The 24,296-nt window shown below is 44.1% G+C and overlaps 4 protein-coding genes across 4 annotated transcripts; all 4 read right to left on the bottom strand.

Annotated features, from left to right (window-relative positions):
- Positions 1–586: 586 nt before the first annotated feature.
- ins (preproinsulin) lies at positions 587–1,673 on the bottom strand (the record flags this gene model as incomplete). Its single annotated transcript, XM_080483773.1, has 2 exons — positions 1,487–1,673; positions 587–753 (listed from the first exon to the last, which is right to left on the bottom strand). The coding sequence occupies exons 1-2, from the start codon at positions 1,668–1,670 to the stop codon at positions 587–589; spliced, it is 351 nt and encodes a 116-aa protein (XP_080339899.1). The 5' UTR covers positions 1,671–1,673.
- Positions 1,674–3,856: 2,183 nt separating this feature from the next.
- LOC308122116 (E3 ubiquitin-protein ligase RNF26-like) lies at positions 3,857–7,495 on the bottom strand. The gene is made up of 2 exons (XM_080483769.1): positions 7,346–7,495; positions 3,857–6,208 (listed from the first exon to the last, which is right to left on the bottom strand). Exon 2 carries the CDS (start codon positions 6,200–6,202, stop codon positions 5,075–5,077), a length of 1,128 nt encoding a protein of 375 aa, XP_080339895.1. The 5' UTR covers positions 6,203–6,208; positions 7,346–7,495; the 3' UTR covers positions 3,857–5,074.
- A 2,041-nt stretch (positions 7,496–9,536) lies between these two features.
- Positions 9,537–9,956, bottom strand: LOC308121311 (histone H3.2; the record flags this gene model as incomplete). Its single annotated transcript, XM_080482491.1, has 1 exon — positions 9,537–9,956. The coding sequence occupies exon 1, from the start codon at positions 9,945–9,947 to the stop codon at positions 9,537–9,539; it is 411 nt and encodes a 136-aa protein (XP_080338617.1). The 5' UTR covers positions 9,948–9,956.
- A 252-nt stretch (positions 9,957–10,208) lies between these two features.
- On the bottom strand, positions 10,209–11,085 carry LOC308121423 (histone H4). Its single transcript, XM_080482653.1, has one exon. The coding sequence runs from the start codon at positions 11,055–11,057 to the stop codon at positions 10,746–10,748; it is 312 nt and encodes a 103-aa protein (XP_080338779.1). The 5' UTR covers positions 11,058–11,085; the 3' UTR covers positions 10,209–10,745.
- Positions 11,086–24,296: the final 13,211 nt, after the last annotated feature.

Genomic DNA, 24,296 nt, shown 5'->3' with positions numbered 1-24,296 from the left:
ATTTAATCCCCGATGCAATACAAAATCTCAAAACTGAATCATGATGGCAGATTTTATACCTTTGAGCTTTAGAACTGCTACTAAACTGGTTTCACACTGGTTTGAAACTCTTTTTTATTTGGGTTCAACTGGTTCAAATTGATTTCAAACTGGTTTGAATGTGTGGGACTGATTTTAGACCAGTTTTTTCACCAGTTTTGGACAGTTGAAGACACTGAATACAAAAAACCCCAAAAACTTTATATTCAGTCGCAACATTAAGAAGAATATCATAGAAAAGTTTGTCTGTTCAGAAAACTTCTGGTTTCTGTATTAAAAATACAGTAAACACTCGCACATACTGGATTTACCCAACATTCCTTATATTATAATATTATATAATCATGATGTGACTTTGATTAAACTTAATATTTTTATGGATTAAACTGCGGTCAGCCTCCGTGTGTGTAGGAGTGAAAATGAAAAGTGAACACGTGGAAAAAAAAACAATGATTTTGTCTGAAGGCACATAAGTTTTTATTTTCTAGGAAAAATAGTTTCATCCTTTCCCGGCAATCGGTTTGCGAGGGCGGGGGCTCCTCCGGGTTCAGTTGCAGTAGTTTTGCAGGTCGAAGAGGTTGCAGGGTTTGTGGCAGCACTGCTCCACGATGCCGCGCTTCACCATCATCTCCATCTGGTCTTTGTAGGCGAACTCGGCCACCTCGTTGTCGCCGCCGGGCGTCATGGCGCCGCTCGTCTTGGCGGGAAAGAAACCTGACGGGACGGAGAGACGATGGAGGGAAACGTTCCCGGATCAGACTGGCCACTGACGATAATAACACTCTACAAGGAATAGTTTCACGTTTTCACTAAACTCTTGTTTACTGGGGGAGGAGCTCAACCCATTAACAGGCAACGTGAGCTAGGTTTAGACCAGGAGTGTTAAACACATTGTGGTTCAGGGTCCACAAACAGACAAATTTCATCTTGAGTGAGTAAAACAGTGTCATAATAACTTTTAAATTTAAACGTAAAGTTTCACTTTATTGTGGGACAGAGTATACGTGATGAAAATGTCAATATTTTAACAAAACGAAACAACTACGACTGAAAATTACCACAATCTCATCATAAAACCGATTTAAATGAAACTTTCTGGTGCAAAATACAGTGAAACATGCCAAAGACTTTGCATTATGGGTGATTTTCAATCAATATTGTCAATGAATGAGTCTTCAGACTGTCCAGAGTAGCTGGCCACCTCTTATCAGTAGTACCCAGGAGGTAACTATGTGGAGAAAGTAACTCATAACTGTAATTAAGTAAAGTATTTTCAATCAGTCTGGGAATAAGTGAAGAAACAACTCAGAGCTCAGAGAGTCATTGAGCTGCAGAGACACAAACTGTTGGGAGGATTAACCTCTAAAACTTCCCACTTTCCCACCCTGAAGTGGGAACTTTCCCAGCGACCCCCCTGAAGGCCCCGTGCAGACGGTGTGAGTCTCACCCAGCAGGGGGTCCACGTCTCTCTTGGGGTTGTAGAAGAAGCCTCGGTCTCCACAGACCAGGTAGAGAGCGTCCACCAGGTGGGAGCCGCACAGGTGCTGGGGCGGGGCCACGGCCTGCGAGCCGGGCCAGGAGAGCACCAGCAGGAGGAGCAGGGAGGAGGACTGGAGCCAGAGAGCCGCCATGCTGGAGGAGACACACACATACACACACTGAGGGTTAGAGGAGGAGGAGGAGGAGGAGGAGGAGGAGGAGGAGGAGGAGGAGGAGGAGGAAGAGGAGGAGGAGGCAGACAAGGCAACTGTGTGCAAACGATGGGGTGCAGGAGGAAACAAAGAGAAACGGGAGGAGCGGCAGGGTTGGAGGAGGAGCAGCGAGGTGTGTCTGTGATGAAGAAGAGGAAGAGGAGAAGCAGTGTCAGCATTCCCCTGCAGACTGTGAGGATGAGGAGAAGGAGCAGTGGAAAGAAGATGAAAGTGAGGAGGTACAGGCAGAGGATGAGGAAGAGTAGGAGTAGGCAAAGTAGGAGGGCAATGAAAAGTAGAAGTAAGAGTTGGATCAGGAGGAGGAGGAGGAGGAGGAGGAGGAGTCGAACTAGAAGGAGAGAAATGAGAAACAGGCACCTGCAGGATGGAGGAAGAGGAGGTGTCTGTGAAGAGGAGCCGGAGGAGGATGAGTAGAAGTAGGAGAAGTTGGAGGAAGATGAGAAGTAGAAACAGGAGCAGTAGCAGGACGGACAGGAGGAAGAGAAGGATGAAGAGCACTGACCTGCTGAATGGAGGATGAGGAGGAGTCTCTGTGAGGAGGAGCAGGAGAAAGAGGAGCAGGATGAGTGAGGCAGAATGGAGGAGTCGGCCTCTTTTTAAAGCCCAGAGCACCTGGACACGCCCCCCCGTGTGCCGCGTGTGCTGGTTCTCCTGACGTCATGAGGACCTGAGAAGTTCTGTGACGGTCAGACTGAGCTCTGGGTGACCTTTGACCTTTGACCTCTGTCTGGGGAACAAATACCAACCCCACATTGCAGCTCAATACTACCAACACTTTACTGACTTGGAAATTTTACAGTCTTGTACTTCAATACAGCTTGAAGTAATGTCTTTGAGGAAGTACCGGAGTCACAGTACTCTTCATCATTTCACACACCAGTAGCGGTGGTCTGCTGCACCCCGAGGAGCCGACGGGGGTCAGAGGTCACGCTCAGGAACCGACAGTGGGATTCAAAATCTGTGAACCTCCATCTGTGTGTGTGTGTGTGTGTGTGTGTGTGTGTGTGTGTGTGTGTGTGTGTGTGTGTGTGTGAGAACCCACTGGTCAGCACATGCTGAAGTGTCCCGGTTGCTTCTGATTGGCTGCTCGCAGCACTCAGTAAAGCAAACAGGAGTTAATGAGCCGACATGATCTGATCACCTCGTTCTGATCAGCGATTAACCTTCTGCTGCTTCTGCTGAGCTCGGCTCTTCGGTCCACTCAGCTCAAACATCTCATGGAAAACAAAACGGTTGCCGCTCCTGCAGTCGGGACGAGTGACATCGTCCTGTTTGTCACCAGAAGCTCCAGCAGGAAGATTCATCACACGGTTCTGAAGGCCCGGCAGACGCTGATGACGATGATGATGATGATGGTGATGGTGATTCTGCCTCAACATCTACATCTAAATATGATTCAACATCTGTGTTTAACATCTTTTCCATCTCCAAAGTCGACATCTGCACCAAACATCTGTTTTAAAAATCTATTTTAAAACAGCAGCTTCTACGTGTTTCTAGCATCTGTTCTACTGGACTGTGATCTCGACCTAAATTCTTTGTTCTTATGTTCTTCTGGTTTCATTTCGACGGTTGATGAAGTTTGAAGTTGTTTAACAGTAACTTTGGTTCAGAGTTTGGATTCGCCTCCCCAATCGGAGGACCTCCGGACATGGAATTAACTCAAAGGACATTTCTTGGGCTGGTTTCTGTCTCACCTCGGGACAGTTTTCTAACAGTATTGGACAGATTTGAGAGTATTTTCACTGGAGTACAGATTTTCTCCCGCTGGTTGTGAAACCTGTTATATTATAGATATTAAACACGTGTGTCTCTGAACCGTCGCCAACCTGCTGACGGACAAACTCAGCCGAGCGTGACGGTGCGTCGCCGTGGGCAACCACGAGGAGACGAGGAGGACGGAGTGTTTCTGAGAACTTCTGAGTGTTTCCACACAGGAAAATTGGAAATTCGACAACGAACCCCCAGGTTTTCTGCTCATTTAAACACATTTCACGCCAACATCAGCAACAGACCTCTAAACCTGAAACAAACACTTGAACCATTTTACGCCCCGTTGTGTTGTTTCTGTCTTTTGGATGTAAATGAACTGTGAAGAAAGGAATGAAAATCATTTTGTGTTTATTAGAACAAACGGTTCGCGTGGTGCAGCGATCAGACACTCCAAACTGTGTGCGAAGCATTAAGACAGAAATCGACATTTTAATAACTGTAACAGTCATCCTCATTTTTATTGATTAAAAAAAACAACAACACAGTTTTAAATCTGTAGGAAGGCAAAAGTCTGTTTTCTAATTTCTCAAAACAAGAACAAATCTTTTGAGTTTGAACTTTTACTGTCCCTTGGTTGATTTTCCTTTTCACCTCCAGATGATTGAGTATTTTAAGTAAAAAGGCATTTTAAATATTGTTATATACGTTCAGTTTTCATTATTTATGCTTGTAAATAATAGCACGAACAGTTATAAAGCGTTACCATGGAGACGGTGAAGAGTTTAATTCAGATTGAGCAGTTTGTTTTTTTGAGGTGAAAATCTGAACTAAGACAGCAGAAAGAAACAGTAACAGTGTTTTTATCAGGCTCAGCAGCGACACGGGGCAAACGTCACAGGAAACAAAATGATCGGCTCAAGTTACAAATTAAAAACATAATAAAATAAAGCTCAAATCAGCCGATCTGATGAACACGTCCTCAGTTTGCAACATTCCTCGGATTATTTCATTCACATATTCTCGTGAACGCTTTAAAGCCAAAAACTCAACTTTGTGATTATTTGTGCTTGAACAGGTTTTATGAAAACTTTGTTTAACTCGTAAGTTAAAGTAGCTTTGTTGAGTAGTGTTGTAGTGTGATTGTTTGAGCTGCGTTCACACAAAGTTTTCAAGGGAAAACGCAAAACTTTCGTAGCATTTCAGGCGTCTGTTTACACGACAATGGTGCCCGGAGCCCTGTGCTTCCATTGTTGATGTTTAGAGCGCATTGTTCTCTGCATGTGTGTGGATTCATTGCAAAAATAACCACCAACACCCACTAGTGGCCCAACATGAAAACTACATCTTTTCCTGTTCTTCTGCCGTTTCCGCTGAAACGAACATCGTTTTCTAAACATTGCCATGTAAACGTGAAACTTTTCTGACTCTAAAGCGCAAAAACAATGTGTTTTCACTTGAAATTTCAACCAAATATCGAAACAATCTGCTTCAACTTCTTCACATTTTCAACGAAATACTTTTGACACGTCAAAACTTCAGTGTTGGAAGGATTAAACAGGACTGTCTAACCGATCCAGAAGAAGAAAAGTTCTCTGTCCTCCGATTGGTCCTCAGAGGAAGACGTCCATGGTTTGTGTGATATGTTGGCGGCAGAGCGGGCAGCGGCTGGCGGGCCGCCGGCTCAGGATGTCGGCACAGTGGCGGCAGAGACAAAGATGGCGGCAGGGCAGCAGCAGCACCGTCTTGCTCTCGTCCTGACACACCACGCACTTCTTCCCCTCCTCCTGCTCTTGCAGCAGGTTCAGCAACTCGCCGCCGTCGCCCACCACTGCCTCGCCACCCCCAACCGCCTCACTGTCCCGCACGGTGTCGCCCTGAACTGGCGTGTTTAGAAGAGGTGTGTCGGCGGCCTCAGCACCGTCTGCGCCTGGGCCCGTGTCCACACCATGTGCTGTGTCATGTGATCTCACCGCTGTACCCAGGTGGCGAGACGCCGCGGACAAGCCGTCGACGACTCGCCGGCAGAGCTGCCTGGCGAGGGCGGAGATCCCAGGGTTCCACAGGAGCAGCAGCAGCGGCGGCGAAGCCACGGCAGCAGCAAGCAGACCATCCAATGTGAAAACGGCGGCGAGCACATCCATCAGCAGCTGGCATGAAGTCCACAGCAGCACGGAGGCGCCCACCAGGCCGCTGTACAGGAAGGTCAGCACGCTCAGCGCCAGCTCCAGAGCCCGGTGCACTGGCGCCGCCACCACCTCCCACACGCTCACTATCGCCGCCGCACAGTTCTGTGTGCCAATCAGGAAGACGTTAACAACCGTGTTGATGAAGTAGAGGATGAGGCTGAGCACCACGCCCACTCCCTCGCACGCCTGCCGCAGGACACCGTTCCCAGACGCGAGGCTGCGCTGCAGCACGTCTTTGGCACGCCATGCGACATGACAGCACAAATGGCCTGCCATCTTGAAGCTCTCCACTACGCCCGCCAGCGCCCGCAGCCAGCCCTCGACGGCCTGCAGGGCCGTGCGGGCGGCGCCAGATGCGGCCTCGGCTGCGGTGAAGACGGACAGCTGGGCGAAGTTCCAGGACTCCACCACGGAGGAGCCGCTAAGCACGCCGCTGACGCCCGAAAGGAGGCGGAGCGTCCAGCTGAGTGAGCGCAGCAGCAGGTTGAGCAGCAGGAAGCAGGCGTCCACGCAGCCGCCCGCCGCCACGCTCCATATGCTCACCTCTTCCATGACGGCCTGCAGAGAGCGCACGTTAAGAGACTCCAACAACAAAATCCTCTCCAGTTGTTGTTTTATTTGTACGTAACAAACAACAAGAATATAAAGACTAATGAACAACAAACTGAAAACACTTACTTATTGTTTTGTTGGAAAAGTTGCAGTTAAAGTGATAATCCAGTAGATATAAAATGACCTTTTGCAGTTTTTATTGTGTGATTATACAGTGTTAAAGCACCGTAGTGTAAAACAGGTCCTTATACTGTGTTAATACATTGTGCGTAATTGTGAGATCTTGTGAAAAGGACAGAGAAGGAACTTCACTTCACTTTTTGATAGCACTAAATACTCACACAATATAAAGTAAGAATTAAAGAAAACCACAGAATTCATCCAAAACAGTCAGAATTAATCGACTTGCATTTAGCATTTTAATGAACTATGTAAGTTACTGAGAGTAAACATGAGAAAACCAAACTGATAAAACTAACGTAAAGATAACAGAAAGATTTATTATTAGTAATAGTGGTCGCTGTTGTATTAGTAGTAGTAGCAGCATTGTGTTTTGGGTGAATTTGGTAAAATCGTTATCGTTTCTAAATAAAATCAACTTTCTATTTGTATTAATATTAATATAATATCTATTATTATGATTTTGATGAAGGGCATCATGGTTTTTGCAAGCTGACTGAACTCCATTGAATCTGCTGAGTCGTTTTAGAGGATTAATACCGGAATTATAACCACGAGGCATCAGCTTTCAGAAATGAAAACTATTGTTATGTGGTGTTTCTACATAAACACTAAACGCCGAATTGTAAAGCAGGTCTTTGGTGTTTGTAACAACTAAATAAATGCGCGTTTTGAGGTTTCTGTAACGTTATTATTGTAAGATTAGCTGTTTTGTGAAGGGAACTTGGTATCAAATGGCCATGCGGGTTGTAGGAGGCTAAACTAACGTCAGGTCGACAAACGAGCTTCTAGAAGGTTTACACGGTTTTAATTCTATTGCCACTTCAATCACAATGTGTTTATGTTTACTTTAAAATACATTTATACGTTATATCTGGCAGCGACGACATGCTAGTGATGCTAACATTAGCTCACACAACAACCGGAACCGGAACAGAAAAACTAACAAATGAAAATACTCACCGTAAAAACACGACGCGCAGACTGTCAACCATGCGTGCGAACAATATTTGAAACGCTCGTAGTTTGAATCACGAAGTTTGTTATTACTACGTTTACTTTCTGCTTCGTGTTTCTCAATTACTTGGCATCGCGACTCATCGACCGAGCTGCACCGCCCCCTGCTGGTGTGGAGCTGAAACTACAAGCGAAACACTGCAGCTTTCAAAGAATTTACACTACACAAAATATTACAACACCATAAAATATTACTCAGCACTTCTCTAAATTACACAACACAAAATAACACAACACAACACTATATGACAGTCTTCTGATTTGTTTTGTCATATCTGAATATTAAATATGTGCCTCAGTTTGTGGAATACCTATGAAATAGTTTGGGTTTTTTGGTGCTATGTAAAAACATTGAGTTAAGAGCAAATAATTTTCTTTCAATGCAGAGAGAAGGTGCCAAGAATATTTCCCCTATGAGGTTAGAGTGTTTAACCACTTCACCACTATGGCTGCATGGATCCTGGACTTCCTGAGCAGCTCACCTGAGAATGTCAGGATGGGAGGCTGCACATCCTCCACTCTCATGCTGAACACAGGAACACCACAGGGGTGTGTCCTCAGCCCCCTCCTCAACTCCCTCTTCACCCACGACGGCACCCCCATCAACACCACCAACACCCTCATCAAGTTTGCTGGCAACACCACCATTGTAGGACTGATAACGGACAATAATGAGTCAGCCTACAGGGAGGAGGTCCCGCACTTCACAAGCTGGACCTGAACACCTGCAAGACCAAGGAGCTAGTTGTGCATTTCCATAGATCCACATGCATGGAGCACTCTGCAATCTGCCCTCTGCATCAACGGACAGGAGGTGGAGAGGCTAACACTGTGTTTTAACATTGCCAGAGAGTGACACTAAAGGACTATTCTATTCAATTCTATTCAATTCTATTCTATTCTATTCTATTCTATTCTATTCCATGTCTGTGTTTAGAGACAGTAAATGTTTTAAGGCTCTGGTGCTGTACTCGTTCTTCCAAGAGGAAAATAATCATCCCGGTCATGTCGAAATGGAAAGTGAGAAGTTTGTGAGCGCTCCCAGAAGCTGATATGGTTTCACATCAGTAATGCAGTTACATGAGAAAGAACATGTTCTAATAACGTACTCTATCATGAGCAAACTTATCAGGTTAAAATTGTCCAACTCTGTGGATTTTAATTTGTGGAAGCAATGTTTTATTCATGTGTTGGCTTATGCGATGCCAGTGTTAAGATACCATTAGAAGTTGTGGTTTTTTTTATTTGGTTGAATGGTGAGTGCAATCGTATTTCTATGGGAGAGGACATTTTTCTCAGGAATTACATGTTGGAAAAGCATGAATGAGGTCGATCATTATACCCACCAGGTGATTTGATTGTGCAGATTTTGTGGGAAGTGAATTGTTTCCGAGGGGTTGAGTTCATTACCTGGAAAATAACCTACATGAATCTAAAGGAAGTAACTCTTACATCTTTCTTTATCTGTAGATTGTTGATATGTATGCTGATTTCAGTTAAGCTTCATTTGTCACAAGGACAGAAATAATATTTCTTTATTAATCTTAACATATGATCATTACAGTGTGAAGACTGGACTGGAGATTGTTTCAAAGGTTTCCCCAATGTTTAGGATTTGTCTTTACCAATATGTCATTTAGAATAGAAATACAATGCACTTCACCATCCCCCAGTCCAGACTTGTGAAAATCACATGCTGAGAACTAGATTCCAATTTGGACGTCAGGTACTTTGTTTTAATTGTTTCAATGTAGTTTACTTGTCCCATACCTTGCAGTAAGACCTGCAGCTTGCCGATTGGTCGGACTGTGCCTGAATGCTGTCGACCAATCAGATGACAGCTGGCTCATTCAGTCAGCTGTGTGCAGAATTACTTCTACAGATTAGATCACATTTAATAATAAAATATCAATAATTAGTTAAAAGACGAAATTAGGCCGCCCGTTGGAGATTCTTCTCTCTTCACTGAGCGCCTTTAATTAATGCAAATTCTCAGACCCTGAATAACGTGAGGAATGATGACCGGAATTAAACAGGCTGGATAATATAAACTACAGTATTGTGTGTAGAGGATTGATTGACTGTTGGATAAAGTGGGTGGCTCTTAAAAGAGCCGTTGTGTGGTGGGGGGGAGACTTTAAGCCCTCTCTCCGCGGATGCGGCGGGCCAGCTGGATGTCCTTGGGCATGATGGTGACCCTCTTGGCGTGGATGGCGCACAGGTTGGTGTCCTCGAACAGGCCCACCAGGTAAGCCTCGCTGGCCTCCTGCAGAGCCATGACGGCGGAGCTCTGGAAGCGCAGGTCGGTCTTGAAGTCCTGGGCGATCTCCCGGACCAGGCGCTGGAAGGGCAGCTTGCGGATCAGCAGCTCGGTGGACTTCTGGTAGCGGCGGATCTCACGCAGAGCCACGGTACCGGGCCTGTAGCGGTGAGGCTTCTTCACCCCGCCGGTGGCCGGCGCGCTCTTGCGGGCGGCCTTGGTGGCCAGCTGCTTCCTGGGAGCTTTTCCTCCGGTGGACTTACGGGCGGTCTGCTTGGTTCTGGCCATGTTTTAAGCCTCTTTCTTCTTCTTCCGACTGCGGCACCGGCGATTTGAGTTCCTTTGCCGCCGAGTCGCTTTATATACACCCACAGCACGAGCAGCGGCTGCGCTGATTGGCCTAGAGAGCAGAAAGCGCGGGCTGCTCTCTGGACGGCTATTGGTTGAAATAATTCAAATATTGTTTTGTGACGTAAAGAACACTGCGAGGCGCGTTTAACGCTTCAGTGTTAAAGCAGTGAACTGTTTTTGTTTCTGCTCTTTATCTAAAATCTTTTATTGTAATGACTTGTTATTCCATCCTTGATAATATCCATTGGCAATTTTAGCCTTTCAACCGTTCAGGTATTGTACTTTTAATACAGAGCAACGTTTTTACTGCATCTGAACTGTCCCAGTTTTAAAAAATAAATGCAATTCAGACACGAGTACTTACACACGGCATAGAGGAGCGGACTGCTGACAAAATAAATGTTGAATTTGCCCATTATGACGTTTACGACATATTCAAGGACTGCTGTGCTTAGATTCCATTCTTTTAACCATTAAGTCCTGTGCGCATGCAGACACTTACATACTGTGCTGCGCCTGTTCAGTATATATGGCAAAAATCTTAACGTCCTTTGTGTGGCGCGATGCTTCAGAACTCTTAAGTTTGTAATCATTAGGTCACTTGGCAGGAAGTAAATACAACTTATTGAAACGTATCAGGGTAGAAGCAGATATTAGAACTAGAGGAATATTGAACATTCAGATAGATTGTGTGGCTCTTAAAAGAGCCGTTGTGTTGTTGCGGTGACCAGATGTTTAACCGCCGAAGCCGTACAGGGTGCGGCCCTGCCTCTTCAGGGCGTACACCACGTCCATGGCGGTGACGGTCTTCCTCTTGGCGTGCTCGGTGTAGGTGACGGCGTCACGGATCACGTTCTCCAGGAACACCTTCAACACGCCGCGGGTCTCCTCATAGATGAGTCCGGAGATACGCTTGACGCCGCCGCGGCGAGCCAGGCGGCGGATGGCGGGCTTGGTGATTCCCTGGATGTTATCGCGGAGAACCTTGCGATGCCGCTTGGCGCCTCCTTTCCCGAGTCCTTTGCCTCCTTTTCCTCTTCCGCTCATGATGATTCTTCAGTTGTGGGTCGAACTGAATGTGATTCTGAGCTCTGCTGCGCCGCTTCTTAAAGCCCCTTTGCGGACGTAAGAGAGGACGGTCAATGAAAGGCGGGGCCGCTGTAGGAGGGGCCGCCATGTTTTAAACCCGCCAGAAAAGGCGGGAAACTGTTTATTTTTTTATTTTTTTTAAATTTGAAAAAGTCGACTTTCACAATTGAAAGTACAACACGTTCAAAAACAGACACGCTCGAGATGACGAAGAAACAAACCTGTTAGAAAAGTACTTTGACGCATAAAGACAGGTATAATTTAAATCAAAATCCAAAGTTCACAAGGATAATAGTATCTTGCTAAAAGACAAATACTTTCTTACTGTACTTGTGCAGAGCTTCGTGACACGTGAGGCTCTAGTCTAAACTCTTTTGCGTCTACAAATAATTGACAGAGGAGCTTAAATTTACCTTTAACTTACCACCTGATCTCATATGTCATATCTGAATTCTCTGTGCACACACACATAGGTAACAAGAATAACTTGCTCATTTGGAAATAAAAATATATTTAATTAGTTTCAGCACACAGAAACAACAGCATGTTTGTAATTTACCATACAGTTTTACTTGGAACATTAACACGGCCCAATAACTCAAATCAAGGAATGTTAAATGTGGATTTTTCAACCAAAAATTAACCTTATAATAATGGAATCTTAATATTTTAAAGTATAGTTGTTGTTTTTTTAACAACATATATACATAATGATATATTTACCAAAAAAAGGATGAAAAAACCTTGCAATTCACAATAATTTTTACATCTCAGTCACATGGAAACACATGCAAGTGAATCAAAAAGGTATACATTATGGTTAAAAAGGAAAGAAAAGGGTGCTTGAAGTATAAATAAAGATCATATAAATCAAGCAAGACATGCGACTCAGCTCTTGGAGTTTACTTGCTTTGGAATTTAGGCTGTTCTTTAGATTGTCTAGACCAGGGGTGCTCACACTTTTTCAGCATGCGAGCTACTTATAAAATGATCAAGTCAAAATGATCTACCTACTACAAAAATGCAAAACATATATTTATTTCTAAATATATTGAGGATTCTTTATATCTACAATGTATGTTGATGTACATGCATCACCGCATGAGCCAATATTGCACAACACAACACAATTAACTATGTACATTTTTTGTCATTACCCGAGTTTACTCTGATGACTTGCACTGAATTGAATCAGCCAGGGATGCATAGTCCGGACAGTAGCTGCTGACAGCCAGCCTCAAGCACACTTCCAAATGTTCATCAGTCATGGTGGAACGGTACTTGGACTTAATGATCTTCATGTGGGAAAAGGCTGACTCGCATAAATAAGTGGAGCCGAATAATGCAGTCAAGGAGGTGGCACATTTCCTGATGTTGGGGTTCTTCACCTCTGTGAGTAGGTTCCAGAACTGTCCATGAGCTCTGGACTTCAGCTCAATGTCGGCTTGCAGTGTCAGAATCTCCTCTTCCACTCCAGAAGAGTTCAGGTGAAACAGTGTCGCAATTTGTGATGCGAGTGAATCAACCTCAGCATCTTCCCGAAAAGGAAAGCACATGAATGTAGCGACTGGCTCGAGCAAAGAAAAGTCTTGAAAGCGTTTGTCCAACCCTTGACAGACAATTGTCAATCTGCTCTGTGTAGCGTGCACTGTCAGGGTGCACACAGGCCTTCCCTTGCATCTCCAGCTCGGACGCCAGGTTCTGGAAGTTTGCCAAATCATGGCGCCGCAGCTTTGAGGGGCGATGTTGCATCTTTCATCTGAAATGGTAATATAGGAAGTCCGGGAAATCATCGTCCTGCCTGCACTTGGCAATAAATCCATTCAAGCGGCCAACCATCGCGGGAGCTCCATCCGTGGTGATAGACATCAGTTTGTACACTGGGAGCTGAGTTTTCTCCATAAAGTTTTTAAACGACTGAAATATGTCCTCTCCTCGCGTCTGTTCTTTCATGGGCAGTACTGTTAAGAGCTCTTCTTTTGCAGTGAGATCACTAAACACCATACGAATGAAACAGCACATCTGGGCTGTGTCACTCACGTCCGTAGATTCGTCCAACTGCAGTGAGAAACACTCGCAATCTCCGATGTCCTTCCAAAGTTGCTGGGTTAAATCCTCGGCCATGGCCTCACAGCGCCGTGTAACTGTACTTCTTGACAGCTGGAGAGCTTTGATCGGAGATAATATTTCTGCCTTATTTTTAAAGTCTCGGAACAATGAGTCAGCTGCTTCAACGAATGCCTCTTTTACCATCTCTCCGTCTTGGAAGGACTTCTTGTTATTAACGATGATGTGACTCACCCGGAACGATGCTTCGGTGGCGGCTTTCGCTTTTGAGGTTTGTTGTGTGAAAAATGACTTCTGTCCGGACAACTGGGATTTCAGTTCCTTCACCTTTCTCTTTCTCAGCTCGCTTTTCAGCGGGAAGTCGGTGTCGTATTTTCCATGAATAGTCCGAAAATGCCGCTCCACATTTCCCTTCTTTGGTATTGCGATGGTAGACTGGCAGATGAGGCAAACGCACTTCGAAAATGTCATCGTGGAAAAAAAAAAAGTCCTCCTCCCATTCCGTATGAAAGTGATAAGTTTTTGTCTTCTTACTTGGTCCTGCTCCCCCACTCATTTTTATACCCTTTCTTAGGTTTAAGAGAAAAAACCCGAGGGCTGAAAATTGGCGGTAACTCGCTGACAAGCTTGTTAGTTTTGCCCTATGGTGCAGTGCGCCCTATGTGTGTGTTGTTGTTGTAAAGCGGACGTAGTAGGGAACCCCATGAGAACGTTAAAGGGGGAAGTGTGGGCGTGGATTGTACATAAATGAACGGGTATGTGCGTTATGCAGGACGTCGTTGTTTTAACAACCCTGAAAATGGCGAAGAGACACGCATATGAAGCACAGTTTGAACTGAAGGCCATCAGCTACGCGGAGGAACATGGAAATCGAGCAGCCGCGAGAGAATTTAAGATTAATGAATCGATGGTTCGCAAGTGGAGGAAGCTGGAAAACGAGCTTTATAAGCAATTCTGTTTGGACACTGGTGTGCAAATTTAGTACAATGTATGGGATATTTGGAAAAAATAATTAAAAGATTGATAATATATCTTTAACTGGATTTATTTTATCAGTTTGTGAAAGGCCAAGTAGAATATGTTGAAAATTCAATTTAAGGACATGAAGGATATTTTTAAGTATAGTGAAACAAAGACCTGAATAAAAAAAATGACATTCCTTCCAGGTGCAAATTTCACTCGGGAAGAGTGAAATTAAACACTCAGGGTCATCGAATCGAATCGAATAGGACGAGTGACTCTTCACTTCAACTAAATCTGGAGTTTGTTACACTAATCACCACCAGGGGGCAGCAGATAACTGCCATCTGATTGGCTGTGTGGTTATGTCTTTTGGTGGCCAGAGGGGGGCGCTCTCACCTCATGTCAAAAACTGTTAAATATAGGGACCCATTAACACAGAGAATTCCCGACAATCACACATTACTACATTAATCACAGGTTAAATTAGTTTACAGTTTTTCATAGTATTTTTTGCCACTAAAATACGTTTGTGAGCGGGCAACATATTTAACAGTCTGTGCTGTTAGAAGCTTTTATATCCAGCAGAATATTCATTACTAACAAAAAAAAAATTCATGTTTCTAAACACATAATGTTGGCAGAAGTATTTGTTCATTTATGATTCAAAAAGAAAAGAAAAACAATATGGATTTTCATTAAAAAAAAAAAAGCCTGAAAGAAGGAAAACAGTTCATTTCATGTTTGTGGCAAACAGATGTGTTTTATAGAAATTATGAAAATCTAAAAACAACTTTCATTTGAACATGTTAAATTTAATATTAGATATGATAATAAATATGGACTGACTTCTTTCTTTGTGTTCATCTTGAGAAGTTTTATAGTTTTATTCTGCTGGCACTCAAATGACTCAATTGCCCACAATAAACTATAATGAGAGTTTCACTGAGGTTCATATAAGAATCACTCAGAAGTCCAATTAGCAGATAAAATGATTGTAAAATATTCAATTAGGTGTTGTGAGTTAATTTAGAGTGACTCACATGTAGCTGCAGATGTTTGGCTTTTAAACTTTCCATCTTAATTCTCTCTCTCTCTCGCTCTATGAACTGTGTATGAGATTTAAAAAAACAAAATTTTTTGATGTTTAAATATAAAATTATACGGGATAATGCTTATTCATTAATCTACCAAAATCAGTTTGAATTATTCATTGTTTGGGTTGTTTTTTATTAATCAGATACTGAGAATCTTAATTATTTAGATACATTTTCATTGAGTTCTGCTACTAAATTGAAATTTCATGTAAAAAATGTAAATAAAATAAATGCGCCTATTAAAGGATTAGATCATGTTCGCAAACTGGACAACACTGCAACCACCAGGTCAAACTAATAAATACTTTTTAATGATTGTATTTCCGTCTGTTGCATGCAGACGTGACACTCTGTGGTGCTCTGACATCCAATGTCAGAAGTTTTTGCCTGGAAATTTTAACTTTTTGTAGAATTTGTTAATATATCTACTACTAGAAATTATTGACGGAGTTCCTCAGACATCAATTCTGGGTCAGCTTTCATTTTAGTTTAACTGATTTTGAACACAAATATTGATAACTAGTTTAAAATTTGTAAATAAAGAATAAAAAAAAACTGCAGGAGATGACGTTTTCTCATGAAACAATTCAAATTTGGCTAATTTAAAATAAAAAAAAAAACAAGTTCAGCTCTAATATCTTCTGACAGGATTTGAGCGGTGTGGGCAGATGCTGTCAGAGTAGAACGTGAGACTGGCGATGCAAAGAGCCGGTGTCTTTTTCCCACCGCTGCTCTGCTCTTTAAACAAACGTTCCGTATCGAGACAGAGGAATCATTCATCAGCTGGTGGCGGACGGCCTTTCTGTGTTTACTCGCCGTGTTTGTGGACGATTCCTCGTCATAAAGTCATGAGAACGGCGACACCTCCAACACTGTACCAGCGCTGGCCTGTGTGTGTGTGTGTGTGTGTGTGTGTGTGTGTGTGTGTGTGTGTGTGTGTGTGTGTGTGTGTGTGTGTGTGTGTGTGTGTGTGTGTGTGTGTGTGTGTGTGTGTGTGTGTGTGTGTGTGTGTGTGTGTGTGTGTGTGTGTGAAATGATTAACCTTTACAGCCGGCCGGCGTCCCGCGGCCCCGCTCGACTCCGCAGGTGGTGAACGAGGCTTCAGTGGGAGAACACTGACCTTCTTATTTATGATTGTTTCTACATCACTCAGACTCACGGCGGTAAACACAGGAAATGATCACTGCTACCGAGTTGTCCTCGGATATGGGAAAAGGAGGCCCACCTCCACCTGCTGGAGCCGGGAGTCCGAGGACCACAACAGGCGCAAGTCATCAGTCCCACAGTGACGTTTGTAAACTTTGTGATATTTGGTGACACTTAATGAGCATTTTATTCTCACTTCCTGTTGACATAGTGTCGCGGGTTCAGCTGAGGTCAACCATGATGACCCTCAGGTGACTGCTTTGTAGCGGACACACAGACATATACACGTAGGTACATAGTCATGTATAAATAGACACATGCACACAGATTGATGCGATGGCATTATGTGAAATAAACACATAGACATATGTATAAATATAAAGTATAAATAGACATATATCATGATACATAACCATAAAGTTGACACAGACATGTATAAAAAGACACATGGACATGTGTACATACATAGACATACATAAGTAGTTGCGTAAATTTGTATAAATAGACACAAATACATTTATTGGAAGACACAGACATGTATAAATATACACATAAATGGACACACAGGCATGTATAAATACATACAGTATATGAGTAGACACATAAACATGGATAAATCGACACATAGACATATACACGTAGAAGCATTGACCTGTATAAATCAATCTTACTCTATGTCATGGGAAAAGGTTAATCTTATCAAACAAAAGTAGCCCCTGAAATTAATTATGTGGTGATGATGTTTCCAGTCATTATAGTGCCAGAATGTTTTATGAGGTATGATAACATGATTAAACATGTTTTCATGGAGGAGGGAGAGAGCTAGAATTAAGCTTTGTGCACCCACTGAGAAAAAGAGGAATGAAGTTATTCAGCATTTTGTAAAATCACAGGGGGATACAGCCAACTGGATGTGTGTGTTTGCTATTCATTCTGATCGTGAGATGAATCAGTACAACAAACCTGAATCTTCTGCATACCTCACATACTGTATGTGATCGATAACATTCGGTATGAAAATAAGCTGCGTTGTGGAAGAATCCTGGTTTCTGTTCTGCTCATATCAGCAGCCTGCTGGAAACCGAGGATTGCCAGGGACATAGAGGACTGCAGATGAAGACGAGATATTTCTGTTGGAGAAGGACAATCGTTGTTGGAAGTGTGAATCAGAGCCAAGAACCTTAGTACAGTTCATATCGTAGTGAGTCCTGTCCTAAAAGGAACGATGAGAGAGTGAAGCTCAATACATTAAAAGGCCATTTGTTTCGGGGAAGTTTTCACCAAAAGACTCAGGATTCTGATAGGAAATACTTCCTGGTTCATATCTCTTGATACGAATCGCTTCTGTGACTTGAACTTTAAAATGTGAATAAGATTGTTTACATTTAACTGTCTTACCTGACCGACTACATGATGTCTATTCTCCCCAGTACTGGATTCTGAGTGAGACCCACTGAGTTTGTGGATATGGACGAAAACTGTTAAACGTGCCATCTCATAAATCCTCTTCAGATCAAACTGCTGGTTTTCAGCAACGTCGTCCATCACATACTAATGTGGATAAACACTGCAGGGCCGGGACTCGGGAACATAATAACTTAATGCGCAAAACAGCTGAACAACAACAACAAAATCACTGTGTGGCCAAAAACAGAGGTTCCAGTACTTCACGATGATCCACTAAAAGTAAATCATTTACATTTCAGCCTCGTTATCATCTGACCATCTAGATTTTTACTCATGTCTCTCTAGGCAGACATTCTTCTCAGGAGTCAGTTTACAGGGTGACACATACGTTATTGAAAAGAAAGCAGGCAGCCACCGTGTGTCAGCATAGCCTGGTGTTTATTACTGTTATCATCACAGTGAAGGGTGCCGGCGGTCTTCACTCTCCATACATGTTGTTTATGGCTTCTTATCCCCAGTGACCCATATCAGCCGGACTGATAGGAGTGGGCACTACTGACATGATTCAGACAAACCTTCAAACGCACATCATCAATAAAAGTTATCAGTTGAAGCTGAAACCTAAAGATCTCCATCCCTGGCCGTGGATATCCAGAGTTTGAGGTGTGCCCCCTTCTGGCCGCCACATTGAACAGAGGCGGCACAATGAAACTCCTCCTAACAAGCTGCAGTGTCTGTTTGTCTGCAACTGTCAGATTTGTTTGTCTCTTAAATCTCTTAAGTCTCTTGTTACCCCACAACCACCAGAGAGCACCAATAATCGTGTTAGAAGAAGAACAGAGCCTGAAAAACCTCCGTGAGTTTGGAAAACTGGCAAAACCCTGTAGGATCTTTGAGAGCGTGAAGAACTTTTGAAAACCCAGACAACTTTTGAGGGCGTGGAGAAGCTTGGACGACCCAGAGAACTTTTGATAGCCAGTAGATCCATTAGGAGGGTGTAGAACTTGCAATAACCCCAAGAACCTTTGAAAAGATGAACAATCTTTGAGAGCCGAGAGAACATTTACAAACTTTGACGAAACCCGTGACCTTGTCCTCCAATAAAAGCAGCAGACAGGAAGCAACTGAACTTCTGTCCATTTTGTCTTCACCTAAGAAATAAACACCTGAATTTATGAACCGGAGTACAGCCGCCTACTGAAACCTCAGCCAGCCGGTATCTCCAGGAGGAGTCATCTGGGGTCAAGGGAAGGACTTTTCCCCACAACGTTTTCTTTTTCCTTTTCATTTTCTGGAAGAAATCCTCAAAAGTCGGGCTAAAGGTTTTGATTACACAACAGTGATGATAGTGACTTTTTAACCAAAGTAACACACAACTCAACACATAAATTATTTCAGAACCACAAAGACAATTCCGCAAATGTTTGAATCAATTAAAATCTGTGAATCTAATTAAGAAGGAAACCTTGTTAATGTTTCGTGAAAAGTTCAAAATAAAAAAAAAACCCAACAAAAAGTCATTTCAAATGTTTGAAAATGTGAAATAAAATGTCAAAACGACAACTGCGTGCGTGCGTGCGTGCGTGCGTGCGTGCGTGCGTGCGTGCGTGCGTGCGTGCGTGCGTGCGTGCGTGCGTGCGTGTTGACTCGAAGGTGTTGAAACTTGGACTTTGCCATGAGGATGAAGGTCAGTGGAGAGGAGGTGAGGCAGAAGTCGGAGCTTCTATAAAGTGGAATCAGGTCAGAGGGGACGGGAGAGAACAAGCATGAAGAAGAAACTCACTTCAGACTCAAAACAAAAAACATTTCAGTAAATAAATAAATGGTTTTACTAATGAGTGCTGATAAACACTAACTGATGTGGACTTCACGTTCATCTGTGTTAATGTAGTGTTAGCATGATGATGATGATGATGATGATGATTATCTCCCCCTCTGCTCCTCCAGCCCTTCTTCTTTCCTCCTCTTGTCCTCCTTCTCCTCTTGCTTCTCCGCTTTGTCCTCCACTTCATCCTCCTCCCCCCCTCCTGTTCCTCCTTCTGCTCTTCCTCCTACTGCTCCTCCTCCTCCTCCTCTGAACCTTTGACCTGTAGATAACGGAGAAGGATGTTGTTCCTCATTACCAACTCACACAGTCATAAAAGCCACGAGACCTTTGACCAGGAGGAACTCACTAACTCCCACATGAAGCTGGTATGAAGCTCCGCCTCCTTTTACCTGTGTGATGCCTCTGAAACATGGCATCGGTCTGACCTGTGTGGTTATGGTGGTCAGAGGGCTGCAGTCACTGTGTGGACAGTCATGATGGTGCAGGGCCCAGAAGATCACTTACTGCTGGAGCTCAGTGAGGTATGGAGGAGGTCAATGAGGTATGGAGGAGGTCAATGAGGTACAGAGGAGCTCAGTGAGGTACAGAGGAGGTCAATGAGGTATGGAGCTCAGTGAGGTATGGAGGAGGTCAATGAGGTATGGAGCTCAGTGAGGAATGGAGGAGGTCAATGAGGTATGGAGCTCAGTGAGGTATGGAGCAGGCCGTTGAGGTATGGAGGAGGTCAATGAGGTACAGAGGAGGTCAGTGAGGTATGGAGCTCAGTGGGGTATGGAGCTCAGTGGGGTATGGAGGAGCTCAGTGGGGTATGGAGCTCACTGAGGTATGGAGCAGGTCGATGAGGTACAGAGGAGCTCAGTGAGGTACAGAGGAGGTCAATGAGGTATGGTGCTCAGTGAGGTATGGAGGAGGTCAATGAGGTATGGAGCTCACTGAGGTATGGAGCAGGCCGTTGAGGTATGGAGGAGGTCAATGAGGTACAGAGGAGGTCAGTGAGGTATGGAGCTCAGTGAGGTATGGAGCTCAGTGGGGTATGGAGCTCAGTGGGGTATGGAGGAGCTCAGTGGGGTATGGAGCAGGTAGATGAGGTATGGAGGAGGTCAATGAGGTATAAAGGAGGTCAGTGAGGTATGGAGCTCAGTGAGGTATGGAGGAGCTCAGTGAGGTACAGAGGAGGTCAGTGAGGTATGGAGAAGCTCAGTGAGATATGTAGGAGGTCATTGAGGTATGGAGCTCAGTGAGGTGTGGAGGAGCTCAGAGGTGTCAGCATGATCTGACAGCTGTATGTTTTAAGGGCTGTTCAGACCTGGCCTTAACATGCGTTTCGGGAAATCAGATCACATGTGGCCAGCAGCAAAGACGAGTGTGGTCTTCCCGAGGTGGTCTGGAACACATCTGACCTGTAGTGTGAACAGCATGTGTCATGAACGCGTCCCGGGACGGTGGCGTTGCAGGAAAATACATCATATGTGAAAGTCATCTGTGACCGCCATGTTTTCATTTAAGAGAAGGTGCCGGAGTTTCAGTCTTTCCAACTTTCCAAAGAAACTATGGAAAAGAACACAGACGTCCATGCCTGGGGGTCCGCAGGGACATGGTGCTTTACAGCGGCCTGGGCAGTGGATCCGTCCAGCGCAACCTGGATGACTCATAACTGCGCGCTGAGCCATTTAGAGGAAGGGACGTCGAGGTTGTAACACAATCCGAACTCAAGTGGTTAGCCCAAAACGCATGACACCAACAAGTTGAAACAGTCTGCGTCAGGGCTCGCCACGTGATCGGATCGCAACAAACTCTTGTTGATGCCAGGCGTTAATGGACTCTCAGATTTTCCGATGAGATTTGCAACAGCGGGGCAGTGGAAACCTGTGTTTGGTTGAGAGGGAGCAGGAGAACAACAGGAGGAGGTTCCCAGCTGCTGGTGGATCAGGATTATTTGTGACCAGTGAGAGCAGGGGCGAGTGTTTCCTCCATCAGTGATTTAACTTCGGAGGGATAGTCCCCCTGAACTAAATTATCATTAGACTTTATGAGTAGGGAGACCAGTCTTCCTTCAGTCTTTCCAGTTATTGTCCTTCAGATTTAAGAAGTGACGAAAACCAGGGGACAGAGAGGCTAAAAGACGGTCTGGGAATTTGATGGTCTTACGTTTGGCTCAAAGAAGGACTCAAGGCATCACCATGGATGGGACAGAACAAAAATAAATTAATTAATTAAAATGACCAAAATAAACTCTCCACGATCACAGGACATAACGAAGAGATGCTGAAAGTCTAAATACGCATCACACATACTGAGACACTGGAAAGCAACCAACAACCCGAACACACAGAAGACGGCCAATATATATATATATATATATATATATATATATATATATACTATATATCACAATCACCAGGTGAAGACAATCACGCTCTCAGGCTCAGGTGAAACACATCAGAGCAAGAATCAGACATGAGGAGTGGAATTCAAGGAGCTTGAAACCAGAGACAATGTCAGAATCTCAAAATAACACCAGAACAAAATACTTACTTCCCGAGGGCTCACCACCAGACCCCGGCGAGCTCAGTTGGTAGAGCATGAGACTCGCACTCTCAAGGTAGAGGGTTCGTGTCCACGCCGGGCGCCACCTTCCCGTGGGCTCACCACCTGTAGGAAGGTTCTTAATCGGTGCAATGTGATCTGGGTGACAGTGCTCAGACTGCCACCCCTGTGACCTTGAATCGGATGAGCGGGAGAAAATGGATGGATGGATGGATAAAATATTTATCACGACCGGTGGGCCAGCAGAGACTGAAAAAAAGCAAAGGTAAAATAAGCACGTGAAATATATTTATTTTCAAAAACAAAATTAGAATATTGTAAAATGCAGCTTTATTTGGAATATCATGTTGTTCGTTGGGTCAGCTATAAACCTCTGGTCAGCTGGATGTGGCCAATGAGCTGCCAGGTCACTGCTGTAGAAATAAAACTGAAAGTGAGAAGGAGATGAAGTGAGCGTGTCTCAGAACAAACATGGCATCTCTCACAGCTCCTCCTCCTCCTCTTCCTCCTCCTCCTCCTCCTCCTCCTCCTCCGACATGTCTGTGTCTCTGTGCTGAAGCTTCTTTTTACGGCGCCCCCCTCATAAACTTTATGGCTGCGCTCTCATCGCCCTCTATTTACCCACAAATCAGACGCCAGCGCGGCCGTTGCTATTGACGACGCAGGAGGACTCCTTTGTTTTTTTCACCATTAACAGGAAACCTGTGGCCTCCTCACATCCCAGACAAGATAATGCTAAAACCATGCCACCACAGGAAGAAAGATACACCATCAATTTTATCAGAAAAAAATGACTATTAGTGAATTAAAGGAAATAAACTATCTGGAACCATTTTTGTAGAATAGTTGTGTTACTTGATATGAAGAATATAATCGATTGAGTGTTCGAGTCACATGAGTCCTTCCCGTAAAGAGGTCGGGTGTATCATCGTGATGAGGACACGGCCGCATGTCTTTCATCCACAAACGGTTTTTAATTTTTTCTGATTTCAGACTGCAGACTCAGAAGACACAGACACACTTTATCTTTCTCTACGGATCTTGAGAAATGCCAGCTTAAAAGCTAACTCCTTTAGCTTCGAGGCTAATCCCATTAGCTCCCCAGATAACTCTTTAGCCTCTTTGTGACTTTAGGCTCCGCAGCTGGACCCTGGGTCCCCTTATATTTTAAAGGTATTTGTCCTTTTCATGAAATACTGGGTTAATTTCTCTGTAAGACTAAGGTAGATATCAAGTTCAAGATGGCTGACACACACACACACACACACACACACACACACACACACACACACACACACACACACACACACACACACACACACACACACACACACACACGTACACACACACACACACACACACACACACACACACACACACACACACACACACACACACACACACACACACACACACACACACACACACACACACACACAGTGTTGTCGTTTTGACATTTTATTTCACATTTTCACACATTTGAAATTTCTTTTTGTGGTTTTTCATGAGATTTTGAACATTTCATGAAACGTTAACAAGGTTTCCTTCTTAATTAGATTCAGAGACACACACACACACACACACACACACACACACACACACACACACACACGTAGAGCTGATAGTCTCTGTCGTGTTAAGATAGGACTGTTGGACGCTTGGTGGGCCCATAAGGACAAAGGTCTGAGCGTTGCTCGCTCGCACGCACACACACACACACACACACACACACACACACACACACACACACACACACACACACCGCAGATAGCAGATTACTGAGGTCTGTTTGCCCACAGCTTCTCTCTGCCCTTTGGACACCACACCTCAACTGCAGCATCAGTTAGCAAATAGGTGTGTGTGTGTGTGTGTGTGTGTGTGTGTGTGTGTGTGTGTGTGTGTGTGTGTGTGTGTGTGTGTGTGTGTGTGTGTGTGTGTGTGTGTGTGTGTGTGTGTGTGTGTGTGTGTGTGTGTGTGTGTGTGTGTGTGTGTGTGTGGCTGTTTAAACTGTTTCACATCACAAAAAAAATAACAGTTTTGTTAAATAAGTCTATGACTATTTGAACTTCGTATTTCAGCAACCTTCTGGGGTAAACTTTCATCGCGTAACGTCACCATTGAACTGACCTGAGGTCAGATCAGTGA

The sequence above is a fragment of the Lipophrys pholis genome (assembly GCF_963383615.2).
Source record: "Lipophrys pholis genome assembly, chromosome: 16".
Taxonomy (NCBI): Eukaryota; Metazoa; Chordata; class Actinopteri; order Blenniiformes; family Blenniidae; genus Lipophrys; species Lipophrys pholis.
Note: the sequence above shows the minus strand (reverse complement) of the source record. Positions and strands in the feature narration are given on the sequence as shown.

Bases quoted from the DNA above. Each gene is read 5' to 3' on its own strand.
- LOC308122116 (XM_080483769.1), bottom strand. From the start codon at position 6,202: ATGGAAGAGGTGAGCATATGGAGCGTGGCGGCGGGCGGCTGCGTGGAC.
- LOC308121423 (XM_080482653.1), bottom strand. From the start codon at position 11,057: ATGAGCGGAAGAGGAAAAGGAGGCAAAGGACTCGGGAAAGGAGGCGCC.